Here is a 15,417-nt window from a genome sequence, read left to right on the forward strand (position 1 = left end):
TCAACAAAAGCCTACAAATGTATATTATGTCTATGGGAATAAATACTATGACCTCATTTAAAAATAAAACAAGGTATTGCAATTGGAAATTGGGGGTATAACAAATTTGTGATATTTTCAAGTTTTTTCTTTTACTTGGCAGCCATCTTGGAAGCCATCTTGAATTAATAAAAACCCTCAACGATCCCCTTGGGGCATCATGCAGATTCTGGTTCTACACGACTTCGTCTATCAAAATCAACCATAACCTGTTTGGGGGGGGGGGTATTTTTGCAAGGTTCAGCTTTGGGCTTCTCGCCTATAAGACAACCTATTCATTTACCTGTACAGGCAGCCTTAATTTCTATAATTTAATATTTTTCAACTCTAGACTACATAGAGAAAATTACCTTTTATAAATTCTATTATGCAGTTTAATATTACAAAAGATTAATATGAAGATTGTGTTTTTTTTTTCAAAGAATATATAATTTCTGTGTTTTTCTCTTTCCCTTCCAGAAAGTCGCAACCTTTTGCAACTCTTGTTGAGCTTTGCTGTGGGAGGCTTATTAGGGGATGTCTTCCTCCATCTGCTGCCAGAAGCTTGGAGCTTGGCCCTTGAGGGTAAGTGTGTGTGTGTGTGTTCCATTAATTAGATGTAGCTTGCATCCAGACATCTTCACATTCTCTTATATTTAGTAAAATTCATGGTCTCTGTTTGGTGAAGGTTGTCATGGTTTCACACTTTGTGTGTTTTTATGTATTTTATGAGAAGCTATGATAGGGAGATCATCCTAAATCTACAATTGCAATTGTATTTAGAAGGTAGAGAGAAAGAGATACTGTATATGCCAAAAACAGTTTAGATTACAGTAAATATGTCCTATACATGATCAAATTTTGAGACACACAGAACTACAGAATACTCAAAGAAATATGAAGCCTAACAAAGGTGCGTGTTTAGAAAGGGGTAAGTCTGAATGTTCACTTTGGCTGAAACTTTTCAACATAGGATGTGCTGTTGAGCTCTTGTAAAGCCTGAATATAAAAGTTGTTGTTTATTAGTCATAATGATGGACTCAAAAGGAGGGCATTATAAAACGGATTTTGAGCGAAGCGAAAAATCTATTTTTGGGTGAGATAGCCATGGCGTCCTGATGGAAGGTTCCTTATTGGTAGGTTCCTTGGGTATATAACTACCAAGATATTCCCAGAGAATTTAACCACTGGTTATCACAGAATTCTAACTTCTGGAGCGAGTATCCTAAAGGTTTCCCTTTAAGACATCGTATATCAACAGGGGACGCATGTATTAACGCGCCACATAGCTATCTGCACCCCACATAGAGTTAACACTTCGATGTGGAGGGGCGGAGAATAGCTGGGGAGCCGTTCCACAGCTATACTCGTCCGTGGCTACTTTTGGTACTCGAAACGTAAACAAACGGGCGCCATTGCTAAATGACGTCACGTCCGTCCTCATCCTGATGCCAGTTGCTTGCCGATCACCATGATACAGCAGGACAGGGTGGGGCCTGAAAGGCTGGACAAAGTAGCAGGGAGGGTCCATCAGGACGCCATGGCTATCTCACCCAAAAATAGATTTTTCGCTTCGCTCAAAATCCGTTTTTTGGGCTCAAGCCATGGCGTCCTGATGGAAGAATACCAGAGAATCAATGTATCGTGGTAGATTTCCCCTTGTAGTGTAAGTGCCGAGGGCTTTGAATAGGGTAAGCATAGTGACCTCGATAGAGGTTCCGTGGGGATGAAACTTCCTGCCCCCCTTGGCAGAGAAGTCCCAACGGACCATGTTGAAGATCAAAGTGGTCATCGAAGGGCTACCCACCTTGCGGGGAGAACGTGAAGAACTCGGAGACAAGACATAATGGTTGATATTCATATAGGAACATTCTCAATGACAGACAAGTGGTGGTTAGGCACTGTATTTTGTAACAAGAGAACGATCTGGTCTCGAAGGTATAGCTCAAGTAAGTATTCAGTTAGGAATATTACATAGCATAGGTGAGTATATAATATGGATTGAACCTATTATTCTTCATCATTTTTTGAAAGAAAAAGGGGATAATGAAACTATGACAACCATGTATTTCATAGTATAAGTAGGAGCGGATTGAGACGCGCAAGTAATAAAATAGAAATTTTATTTCACAATTGCAGAATATGGTAAATAAATGCAATAAGGGATGTAAAAGTAATTTACAATAAATTATAATGTACATAGTAATGAAAGACTTCGCTCTTGAATCTGAAAGAAAATTTCAAATTATTAGAAGGCACAGGTTCCAGAGGAACGTCAGTCTTTAATAAGGAAAAAATACATCATGCTCTAGGCATGCGGCACTCATGTGACGACTATGACATTTCACCTTGTAAAGAACAGTCTATGAAAAAACACTAAGTGTCTCTGAATTCACTACGTATCACACGAGGGTCAACATAGGCACCCGAAGAGTTAAAGTCCCAAGTAACTCACTGTTCTATGCAGAGTTAGGTGCAGGTTTCATAACACTACCTGCGGCTACCACGAAATGTTTGACTTCATGCACTTGTTTCGCGTAATGCTTGAAGAAAACACGCGAGGATTTCCAGCCTGTGAAACTCTTGAGGCTTTCGAAATTCATGCTCTGGAAAAAATTCAGAGACGATGCGACTTTTCTAGGATCATGACCTGCGGGTGTACTGTCAGGATCCGCTCTGCGAATGAAGTAGTTGTTTCAGTGACAGGTCGCTACCCGATGTTTCTCCTTTAAAGAGTTGGCCTCCACCAAAGTCAGAAGTTCTACGAAGATAGACCTTGAGGCTCTCTACTGGACATAGAGAGGCATCTTCTTTCAGGGGGCAGATTCTCCAAGGGCCCCATCTTTTGGTGGGTAGTTCGTTTTTAGCGAGAAACGTCGGATCCGGGAAGAGGGTAAGGTCTCCTGAGTCTGTAAACAGGATGTGACCCTCGTCTCTTGATAATGCCACTATTTCGCTGACTCGGGCTCCTGAGGCAAGAGCAAAAAGAAATATAACTTTTTGAGTCAGATCCTTGAGAGGGCACGAATCGTTGTCCAAGTTGGAGGCAAAATGGAGCACCTTGTCCAGGGACCAGGAGATAGGTTTTGGTGGGGGTGCTGGGCGTAGACGAGCGCATGCCTTCGGCAGTTTATTGAAGATGTCGCTGGACAGATCAATCTGGAAGGCGTACAGTAGTGGTCTAGTCAAGGCCGATTTGCAGGTAGAAATCGTGTTGGCTGCTAAGCCCTGTCCATGAAGGTGAATGAAGAAGGACATGCAAAAATCAATGGTGATTTCCGTAGGATTTTTTGCCTTGACGAATGAGACCCATTTTCTCCAGGATGATTTGTATTGCCGTCGTGTGGATTCGGTCTTGTGTTCCTCGAGGAAGTCTAGACTTTTCTTCGAGATCCCAAACCTCTTCTTCGCGGCTAGGGAGAGAAAATCATGAGATGTAGGTCCCTGACTTTCGATGATGAAGCGAAGACAGTCGACTTCTGTACTTGCTGGGAGAGAACTGGGCCCGGGAGAGGGATCAGCGTGGGTTGTAGCTCCAGGACTAGTGGGTACCAGTTGCTCCGGGGCCACTTGGGAGCCACTAGGGCCGCTTTCCCTTTGAAGGTTTTCAGTTTGGAGAGGACTTTCAGCAGAAGGTTGGTGGGAGGGAACAGGTAGATCCTGGACCATCTGTTCCAATCCAGTGACATGGCGTCCACTGCTTCTGCCTTGGGGTCCTCGTACGGGGCCACATATCGAGGAAGTTGATTGTTGTCGCTCGTTGCGAAGAGATCGATCTGAAGTTCTGGGACTTGGTGAGAGATGAAGGAGAAGGATCTTGCGTCTAGAGACCATTCCGACTCTATCGGGCTTGTCCGAGATAGAGCGTCCGCCATCACGTTGCGGAATCCTTGTAGATGAACTGCAGACAGGTGCCATTTCTTCTTCTCTGCCAGACAGAAGATTGGGAGAAGCACCTGATTTATCTGGGGCGATCTTGAGCCTTGGCGATTGAGACATCGAACTACCACCGAGTTGTCCAGGGTTAGACGAATATGGATCGAGGAAGGCGGGGAGAGTTTCTTCAGAGTTAGAAGGACCGCCATGGCCTCCAAGATGTTGATGTGAAACGTCTTGAATAGGGGAGACCATGTTCCTTGAGCCTGTTTTTGGTGGGAGTGACCTCCCCAGCCCTCCAGCGAAGCGTCCGTGTGGATGTTGAGTGATGGAGGTGGGTGTTGAAGAGGGATGGACCTTTTCAGGGCCTTTGCTTCCGACCACGGTTTTAGGAGTAACCGAAGTCTGTTTGGGAGCCGTCTCTTGAGGTCTCTTCGAGCGATGGATGCGGAACGTCTCCAGACTCCCGCGGCATCCTTTAGCTGTGCACGCAGCACTGGGTTTGTCACTGAGGCGAATTGTAGAGAGCCTAGAACTCGTTCCTGCTGACGTCTTGAGATCCGTTTGGATTTCAGCAGTCGCTTGACAGACCCTGCTATTTCCTTCCTTTTCTTCTGGGGAATGGAAAGGCGGTGTGACTGAAGATTCCACTGGATTCCTAACCATTGGAACTTCTGAGCTGGAGAGAGGCGAGATTTCTTTATGTTTATCTTGAATCCCAGGTGTTCCAGAAACTGGGTGACTTTGTTGCAGGATCTTAGATAATCTTCGGGCGATGGAGGCCAGACCAGCCAGTCGTCGAGGTAGGTCATCACCTGGACGCCGCGGAGGCGGAGCTGTTGAACGATGGCGTCTGCCAGCTTTGTGAAGATCCGTGGGGCCACATTGAGGCCGAAGGGCATGGCCCTGAAAGCGTAGCTTTTCCTTGGAGTCGAAATCCTAGGTAGGAGGATGCGTGGTGGTTCATTGGAACGTGCCAGTAGGCATCCGCCAGGTCTATGGAGACCGTGTAGGAACCTTGAGGCAGAAGGGTCCTTATCTGTTGAAGAGTCAGCATCTTGAACTTGTTGTTCGCTATGAACTTGTTGAGGGGGGATAAGTCTAGAATGACTCTGAGTTTGTCGGAGTCCTTCTTGGGGACACAAAACAGTCTCCCCTGGAACCTGGTTGACTTTACCCTCCTTATCACCTTCTTGTTCAGGAGTTCTAGGACATATTCTTCCAGAAGGGGGGTTGACTGTTGGAAGAACTGCTGGAAGTTTGGGGGTGGTTGAGTCCAGCTCCAGCCTAGACCCTTCTTGACGATGCTGTGTGCCCAGGGATCGAAGGTCCAACGATCCTGGAATTGGCGGAGTCTTCCTCCCACCGGAAGCACTTCATTGCTTCTGGTTTCCCGAGGGTTTACTACCTCGGCCGCTAGTTCCCTTTCCTCCTCTGCCTCTGGAGGGACGGCGAGATGCATCTCTGCCTGCACCTCTGTTTGAGCCTCTACCTTTGGGACGAAAGGTAGTTGACTGTTGCTCAAAAGCAGGGGTGAAAACCGGCGACTGTGACAAGACCGGTTGGGTGACCAGCTGAAAGGTCTGCTGTGGCTGAGCTGCCACTTGGGGAGTAGCGGATCCCGGAAACTGCCGTCTCTGTTGACGTTGCTGGGGTTTCGGTTTTGTGGGTTTCCTCTTAGGTTGAGGGCCGTCGTCCTGAGAGGATTTCCTTTTCTTCGACATGCCCCACTTGTGGAGAGGGTTCCTGTTCTCCATGGCGGCCTTGTCGGTGATCTCTTTCACAAGGGAGGAGGGAAAGAGGTGCTTACCCCAGATGTTGGAGGAAATCAGCCTCCGGGGTTCGTGTCTCACTGTGGCACTGGAGAACACGAATTCACGACAGGCTCTACGAGCCTTCGTGAAGCTGTACAGATCTTTTACTACAGTCGCCAAATGCGTTTTGGCGAGCACCATGTAGTAATCGGGGACTCTAGTGTCACCGGCCATGACTTCGAGCTGTACTTAGAGGGACATGGATGCGGCGAGCCTTTCCTTCGTATCATGTTCCCGACGAAGGAGATGGTCATTAAGTTTTGGGAGGTCTTCGTTAAACTGACGGCCAGCGACGTCAGGTTCTAGTTTTCCCACCACAAATGTTGACTGGACATCTTTCCAGTGTCTAACATCAGGGGGAGTAGTCAGGGAGAAGGGTCTGCACTCCTCCAGTGCAGGGCAAGGTTTTCCTTCTTCCACTGCCTTATGTACCGCAGTGAAGGCCTTTTCCAAGAAGGGGAGGGTCGCATCGTCTGGTGCGACGTAGGTAGGGTGCTTCTTGCTAAGCGCCGGAAGTTTCGAGCAGGTGAAGCCCCTACTTTTCACTGTATTGGCCAGCATAGCCTGGGCATTCGCGAGATCGAACACTATAACCTCCTTCGGTTCGGTCTTTTCTTTAGAGGCAGGTTCGGATCGAAGTCGGACGTAACAGTCCGGATAAGCCTCAAAGTTCGGGAAGAATTCCACTTCTTCCAGCGCAATCGAGCCGATCTTTTCGCTTATGAAGATCTTACCCGTCGTAATTGGCATGTGCTCGGCATACCTCCAGGGTTTGGTATCTGAGCATGCGGGGAGGTCCTTAACCGAAATCCTTTTCGGCTGCTTTGAACTTCCCATGTTGGACCTGAAGAACTCATGCGTCTCGCGGAGTTTCTTATCCATGAGAGCCTCAAGCATTTTGAAGATCTCCTGGGTGTTGGATGGGGTGGGATCCGGGGTAGCAGATGTAGACGGGAGTGATACGTCCGTCAGTGTAGGAGTCGGTGTGGGGGTGGAAGGTGGAACGACCTCCTGCTCCGACTCAGGGTATTCCACCTGGTCTTCCTCATAGTCCAGTTCGTCGCCCATGAGGTTCCTCTCCGTATTCTCCGACACTTCCGACATACGTTCCGCATTGTCGGCATCCAAACGGCACTCGTGCTTGGACTGAGCCATGACTACATCCGGTTCCACCCTTATCTGGACGGTGGGGATCTGATCCTTGGGGACCACTGAGTCTGGGGATGCCTTCGGGAAAAGCAAGGCCCTCAAGTCTTTGGTGGCAAGGTATGGTCCGGTGGCGTTCTTCTGGAAGCCACGCACCCACTTGCGTAGCTTCTCTCGAGAAGAGTCCCTAACCTCCGCTGAAGGAGGATTGTCGAACGCCTCGACCAGGCGGTCCTTGCAGACTGTACAGTGCTGCGGGTCCCAAAACTTCAGATCGCCTTTCTTGTTGGCGCAAGGGGCGTGGGTCCTACACGCGGTGTGCCCGTAGAAGTGCGGGCGCTTCACTCCACAGAAGTTGTGGTCACATTTCACGTACTCCTCCTGTAAGAGAAAGAGAACATGAGTATATGGAAGTCATTCAAATGACTTATATTATTCTAAAGTTAAATATTAAGAAGTTAACTTTAACTTAATCTTAAGTAATTAATAACATTGTAATGTTAGAGAGTGGAGCGGGAAATGAAGTAGATAGACACATACTCCGTGTATCCCGCCCGGCTGGTTACCGTAACCTTATCAATAGGCAATTTGTTTGTGGCCGAGGACACAAGACAGAATTCTTCATAGATCGCCAGGGAGGCAGAAGGAATTCTAGCAGGAATTGCCTAAGATGTAAATCTGGGACTGAGACCACTCAGGCCATTAAAATGGGGGTGTAGAAGACCCCATAGGGCAACGGTTTCCGGCAACCAGCCGTGCTAAGATACACACAGCATGCTGGAAAATTGTGATATGCAAGAAGACAGCACGGCTATTAATAGAACGGTAAGACAATACCTATCTATTTAGGTAGCCAAGCCATCTGGTTGCAGTGTAGGGCTATCAGCATGGTGTTGATAGCTGGGAGAAGGGGTGCAAGTCTCTTGGCGTTTCCGGAAGGCGCCAGCAGACCGGCGACACGCCGGAGGCCGCTCCAGCAGAGTTTCTGGCATTAGTGAAGACACATAGAGAAGTCAGGAGTAATGCCAGGATGGCGGCCTCCGGCACAGCGGCGCTACGCCGGCGGGAGGCAGAGGCTCCGCGGCTGCCGGCTTGGTGACAGGGTCATAGGATAGGGAAAGTGGATATAGCAAATTCGGACCGCCGGCAATGGATGCCGGCACGCCGGGGGCCGGCCCGATGGACGGACGACCGAAGCTAGGAGGTATAAGGGTAGGCCATCGGCTGTACACCGACGGGAGGCGGCAGCCCTCCGGCACACGGAGGACTGTCGGCCAGGGGGGAACAAGGAATGTGTCACCAAGGGGGGAGGGCGGTATCGCCGGCAGTAGAGGCGGCAAGGGACCAGCACCAGGACAGGAAAAGAGACAGAAGGAGGGATGGAGGGGTAAGGACACGAACCCCATAGCATCCCACCTGAATGGGTATACCCATGATAGAGGCTAGCCCTATCACCCAATGGCAGGGGGCCGACAGGCGGCTGGGAGCCAGAGTAGCCCAAGGGAGGGCTAGGGAACACCCAAGAGGGGGGAGAACCCCTGCGGACAAAACGCATCCAGTGGCTAACCCCATAGGCCACTATGAAGGGTATATGTACCAGAGCAGACTGCACACAGGAACTCAAGATAGCCCTGTCACTCCACCCTAAGGAGGAGTTGTAGGACAGGGGACAGATGGGTATAGGCTAACCTAAGTATAGGCTAGGCCATACAAGGGATAGGTGGGGAGGGGAGAAGAAGCAGGGTCTTCCATAGGGGAGGCTCTGTACCAAAGCGGCCACCAAGGAAGGGAGGACGCTCCCTAGCCTAAGGTAGGCAGCCTGGCTGAGAACGGTGCATGGGTACCGTTTCAAACAAGGCACAGAACTAGCTCCCCCCGAGGCCTAACCTAGAGCAGGGATGTTACACCCTAAGCTAGGAAGGCTGGAAGATGTATCGCAATTGCAAGGAAGGTCAGGTAACCTAACCTCAGCAATTGAGGAAGGGCAGGCTGTTCCCCATTCTCGGACGCAACCCTAAGGGGGGATCATTCCCTTAGGGAGGACAGAGAAGCGATAGGTACTCTGGTATGAACTTGATCCCCTTACGTGGTAGGGGGAGCAAGGCTACACAGAGGGAATGCCCTAAGGCAGGGGGTGAAGGGAGCATATAGGGGTCCTACATTTAGGTTAGGTTAGAAAGGCATACTATCAAACCTATCCCCTATATGGTCCCTGAAGGCAAAAACACTTGCATCACAGTAAACAGTATCATAAAATAATGCCACTATCTTCATAACTTAACCTAGGATCACTGTAATATATCATGCATGAACACTGGTGATAGGCGCTCTGGCCTAGGGGCTAAGCTAGCGATCTAGTATGGGGTCAGGCGATGCCCGATAAAAAAGCGTCAAGAAGACCAAATAACTAATAGTATCAATTAGTTAAAAGGCCGGAATAAGCTGTTCAGGCTAGCTAAATAACGCATGCAGGGTAACAGCGACGCCATAAAATGGCGTGTCCGGTAGTAGCACAGCTCTGCCAGAAAACATAAAATATCTCGAAAAGTAAAAGTTACTTTACGTTCAGAGCTTATTTAAACAATACTGGGACCTGGTACTCAACTTTCCAGAAGAAGGCGAGGCCGAAGGTAGCGACATAACGAAGATGCAAGCCGATGAAAATAGCACAAGGGACAAACCGTCTTAGCAAGGCAAGCTACTAGAAGAAGGATGAGGACGGACGTGACGTCATTTAGCAATGGCGCCCGTTTGTTTACGTTTCGAGTACCAAAAGTAGCCACGGACGAGTATAGCTGTGGAACGGCTCCCCAGCTATTCTCCGCCCCTCCACATCGAAGTGTTAACTCTATGTGGGGTGCAGATAGCTATGTGGCGCGTTAATACATGCGTCCCCTGTTGATATACGATGTCTTAAAGGGAAACCTTTAGGATACTCGCTCCAGAAGTTAGAATTCTGTGATAACCTGTGGTTAAATTCTCTGGGAATATCTTGGTAGTTATATACCCAAGGAACCTACCAATAAGGAACCTTCCATCAGGACGCCATGGCTTGAGCCCAAAAAGAAATCTATCATATGGTATGGTAACATTCAAGCCTGATATGTCATCAAAGACTGAGAGACTAAATAAAACTAAAATTTGCTACTATGCTTCGTAATAGGGATAACAATTTAACAACTTATCTACAACAAAAAGGGCAAATTGCCAGGTTTATAAGGTATGTAGTTTTATAAGATTTCAGGAACACTTAACTTACACCTTATTTTATTCAGCTGGTATGTCGCATCTCTTTCCAAACAATAGTTCTACATTATTTGTGAATTAAAATTTTTATTATTTTGAACTAAAGTTCTTCATTGAATACACATACATACATACATATACCAAGGCATTGCCCCCAATTTTGGGGGGTAGCCAACATCAAACAAATGAAACAAAAAAGGGGACATCTCGTCTCTATGTTTCTCCCAGCCTGACAAGGGACTCAACCGAGTTCGGCTGGCACTGCTAGGGTGGCACAGCCCACCCTCCCACATTATCTACCACAGATGAAGCTTCATAATGCTGAATCCCATACTGCCGCTACCTCCGCGGTCATCCAAGGCACCGGAGGAAGCAGCAAGGCCTACCGGAACTGCGTCACAATCGCTTGCCATTCATTCCTATTTCTAGCACGCTCTCTTGCCTTTCTCACATCTATCCTTCTATCACCCAGAGCTTCCTTCACTCCATCCATCCACCCAAACCTTGGCTTTCCTCTTGTACTTCTCCCATCAACTCTTGCATTCATCACCTTCTTAAGCAGACAGCCATTTTCCATTCTCTCAACATGGCCAAACTACCTCAACACATTCATAACCACTCTAGCTACTAAATCATTTCTTTCACCCGTTCTCACCCTCACTACTTCGTTCCTAACCCTATCTACTTGAGATACACCAGCCATACTCCTTAGACATTTCATCTCAAACACATTCAATTTCTGTCTCTCCGTCACTTTCATTCTCCACAACTCCGATCCATACATCACAGTTGGTACAATCACTTTCTCATACAGAACTCTTTTTACTGTACATTCATGCCCAACCCTCTATTTTTTACTACTCACTTAACTGCCCCTAACACTTTGCATCCTTCATTCACTCTCTGACGTACATCTGCTTCCACTCCACCATTTGCTGCAACAACAGACCCCAAGTACTTAAACTGATCCACCTCCTCAAGAAATTCTCCATTCAACATGACATTCAACCTCGCACCACCTTCCCTTCTTGTACATCTCATAACCTTACTCTTACCCACATTAACTCTCAACTTCCTTCTCTCACACACCCTTCCAAATTCTGTCACTAATCGGCCAAGCTTCTCTTCCGCGTTTGCAACCAGTACAGTATCATCTGCAAACAACAACTGATTTACCTCCCATTCATGGTCATTCTCGTCTACCAGTTTCAATCCTCATTCAAGCACATACACATAACCAGCTATAATATTTGCATCTTTATAGCCAGACTTGTAAGGGCAATAAAAGTACTATACTGTAGTTAGAGTTTACCCAACTAAAATAAACCCATAATGAGATAGTGTTGTCTTGTTATTCACTACGTGAGACAACTAATCTCTTCTTATCATTAACCTGCCTTGCGCTCCTCACCTGGTATAAAGATCTAATGTCAGTCGTTTTGTTTTCAACTTTGTATTCTCACAATAGTAATTTAAAAACAGGTCATTCCCTGTGCAAAAATCTAACAAGATCAGTAGGGAAGGCAGCTTAAACTGCAATAAATGCTTATCACAATCTGAATGGATGGTATGCCTTGATTTATTCAAAATACAGTGCTTTCCCTATGTAAGAGTTGAGTGCTAACGAATTCAGCAGGGAACCAATTAAAACTTGATAAACACCTATAGAATATGCTAAGGAAAGTAATTCAGGAACACTGCTTACTTGATTACTCTCGAATAACATCTTTAAGCAACCAACTTGCAAAACATTGATTTAAAGATTTTTATTTACGAGGCACCGTGATGTGGTCAAGACCAGAAATCAGACTGAAATCTAAGACAAAATTATGCAAGTGATGAGTCTTAAACAAGTCAGCCGTCCTCTGTGTCACAGAAAGTTAATGACTAATTGGGAACTGGAATTGCTAGCCTTTTTTAGGAATCTGAGACAATAATATGTTTTTCAATATTAAACTTACCCGATAATCATGTAGCTGTCAACTCCGTTGCCCGACAGAATTCTATGGAGGGATACGCCAGCTATCACAATACTAGAAGGGGGTGTATTTACCAGCGCCACCTGTGGCCAGGTACTCAAGTACTTCTTGTTGACACCTCCTCAATTATTCCTCTGTCGTGCTTCCGGCAAGACGTTCTGGGATACGCTTATGTTCTTGGAGTATTTTCACGACTTTGGTGAAGTATTTCTCTTTGATTTCGGCTGTCGCTTTACTGGAAAACTTCTATATTAGCTTAGTTAGCTTTTGAAATTAATTTGATTAATTTTAGTGACGAGAGAGTATGAACTCTCGTTCACCTTTCAATGGCCGACCCTTCCCTTAGACGGAAGTGTTGGTGTCTAAGAGAGTATAGACTCTCTTTCTTAATTTTGCTTAACAAAAGTTATAGATTTATTTTATATCTCTCCGCCTCTTATAGGCCTCTTCGATTAACTTCCTTTTATTATAAACTCATTAAAATTAATTTTTATATTTGTTTATATTCGACCTTCCTATAGTAGGCGGTCTTTTACCGAAGTTAATAAACTTTGAGCCCGTCATTTCGGTTTTACCTGTTAACATATTATGCTATTTCCGCCACAGAGTTTGAAAGATTTTCTTTGACAGTCTCGTACTGTTTTCAAAGCTGAACTAACGTTTTGTTTTGTCTCTGCAGTTGTTGACGTTCAGAACGTTCAACTTGCACTCTATCGTTACGATAGAGAAAGAATGTTCACGGTTTCACGTTGCAGTAAGAGTAACCGTGTCTAGCGTTTTGTTCATTCTTTCTTAACTTAATGGTTTTGATCCTAATAAAGGAACTTTTCAGTTTTTTCCTTTAACAATAATATGTTTTAACGATATATATGATTGGGCTCTTCTCTCAGGTTCTAAGTCAAGAGAGAGAGAGAGAGAGAGAGAGATAGAGACGGAGGGAGAAAGAGGATAAACGTTTCATTCAAGCCTGCCAGGCGTACGAGTAACGTCATTATCGATTTTTGCTCTTCTCCCTAGTCTCTTTAGGGGAAGAAGGTAAACGTTTCTAGAGTGATCTAGTGTTTAGTCTCTTTCCAACCACTGATTTATCTTTCATTAGATTTTTCTGTTATATTGTAATTCTGTTTTCGCAATTACTAACTTTGAAAGGATAGAATTGCGTATTTTCAGGTACAAACCACTTAAAGTTTCGAGTTCAGTGAAATAAGTGCAAACAGAAATCAAAGTGATAAGTGATTAGTGCGTGAGGGTACTTTTGTGCGCGCCAGTCGTCCTCCCAGTCCGGGACCTCTTGCAAGCTCCCAAGCCCAGGGGAGAAGCAATGTCGAAGGGCATAAGGGTTCAGCAGGCCTTGATCGGCGCACAGAAGTATTCTCGGTGGTTGTGGGCGTGTCTTAACGAGACCGTCACTCCCACCCGCAGACGATTGAGCCCTTATTTTGCTCGTCTGCAGAAGAGATTAGGGGAGAAAATAAAGGCAGAGTAACGCTGGTCTCAGGTCTCAAGAGTTCTTAAACGTTAAGTCCAGACCTATGCCAGACGTACGAAGTTAAAGTTCACAACCCGAATGCAGTCATTGGGTTAGCTCTGACTCTCCTAAGTCATCAGTTGATTACACTCCGACTAAGAGGAGTAAGGTTCTGCCACAACAGATCTCTGCTGTTAAGGCTTTACCTCAGCAGAACTTAGTGTCTGCCGACCCCAAGTTAACTCTACTGCAGTCCATACAGTCACAACTTTCGGTCTTGATGCGTGAGTGTCGGGCTGAGAGTGTTGCACCGCCTGCACTCCCTCCACCTGTTCTCGCTGCACCTGTGCTCGCCCAGCCTGCACCTGCTCCGCCTGTGCTCGCCCAGCCTGCACCTGCTCCGCCTGGTCGCAGCACCATCTGCCAGGCGTACGATGTTGTGAACTCTACTACAGTCCATGCAAGCACAGCTTTCGGACTTGATGAGTGAGTGTCGGGCTGAGAGTGTTGCTCCTCCGCCTCCGCCTACACTCCCTCCTCCTACACTCGCTCCGCCTGATCACAGTACCATCTGCCAGGCGTACGATGTTGTGGACTCTACTACAGTCCATGCAAGCACAGCTTTCGGACCTGATGCGTGAGTGTCGTGCTGAGAGTGTTGCTCCTCCTGCACCTGTGGTGCACCAACCTCCTGCACCCGTTCAGCCTGTGCTGCTCCCGCCTGCACCGGTGGTGCACCTACCTCCTGCACCCGTTCAGCCTGTGCTGCACCCGCCTGCACCGGTGGTGCACCAACCTCCTGCACCCGTTCAGCCTGTGCTGCACCCGCCTGCACTCGCTGCACCCAGTCGCAGCTCCATCTGCCAGGCGTACGATGTTGAACCACTTTCTGTGTTCACTGTTCCCAGTGTTGTTCAGCATCAGCCTTCTTTAAGGCAACCTTCGGTTTGGGATCAGGAGGATTACTCCACTCTTCCTCCTCCTCCCCTGGCTGCTCCACCGGCGGTGCAACTCTCGGTGGAGGTACAACAACCTCTTCCACCTGTGAGTCAGTCTCCTCAGCTGCTGCACCGAGCTCTACCCGTGCACCCTGATCCTGCTCCTCAGACATCTCTGCTTGCGGGAACTTTACCTTGTTCTGCACAGCCTCGGTCTCTTCACGCTCCACTCATACCACAGGAACAGGAACGGACTACTCCGCCTCCGTCCTCCGCTCAGCTGGTGCAATCCTTGGGTGCAACTCTTGCTAGGAGTCAACCTCCTTCACCCTTGCACCTTCCTTCTGCTCCGTCTGTTGTTCAGCCTATGCAGTCTGAACCTCAGGTTTTCCCTCAAGTTGAGGAAACCTCTGTTGTTGTTCCAGCTCGTTCTGACTCTGCTGTTCAGCATACCATGGTTTAAACCCCATGCAAGCATGCATAAAGCACTCTAGCACTGGTCATGGAATTTCTGAGAAATGTTAAACGCCATGCACACGCTCTGCTTTCCTTTCAGCAGGCTCTGCTTACAGCAGGCTCTACTTCCTACATGCTCAGCATTCAGCATGCTCTGCATTCAGCATGCTCTGCATACAACATGCTCTGCATACAGCATGCTCTGCATTCAGCATGCTCTGCATACAGCATACTCTGCATACATCATGCTCTGCATACCTTACCGCATGCTTCTCAACATCTTGGGTTGTTGCCAACTCACTAGACTGTCAAGCAGTTTCATAACGTTGCCTTCTAGTCTGCTGCTTTGCACCAGTGAACCCTCACTCAGAGAACTTAGCTTTTCTAGGATAAGGTCCCTGTAGATGAGAAAGTTCTTTTCTCCCTCCTTCTGATATTCCCTTGAGGACTCTGTCATTTGGAGGGAGCCTTTAGCT

The 15,417-nt window shown here is 47.2% G+C and overlaps 1 protein-coding gene across 2 annotated transcripts in view; it reads left to right on the top strand.

The window, feature by feature from the left end:
* The window catches only part of Zip99C (Zinc transporter Zip99C), a 135,365-nt gene that overhangs the window by 82,558 nt on the left and 37,390 nt on the right, over positions 1-15,417 (top strand). For both annotated transcript variants that reach the window (XM_068381645.1, XM_068381646.1), the window contains exon 4: positions 499-603. In XM_068381645.1, the coding sequence (XP_068237746.1) occupies positions 499-603 (105 nt within the window). The remainder of the gene's footprint in view (positions 1-498; positions 604-15,417) is intronic.

This window comes from Palaemon carinicauda, chromosome 10, assembly GCF_036898095.1.
Source record: "Palaemon carinicauda isolate YSFRI2023 chromosome 10, ASM3689809v2, whole genome shotgun sequence".
Lineage (NCBI taxonomy): Eukaryota > Metazoa > Arthropoda > Malacostraca > Decapoda > Palaemonidae > Palaemon > Palaemon carinicauda.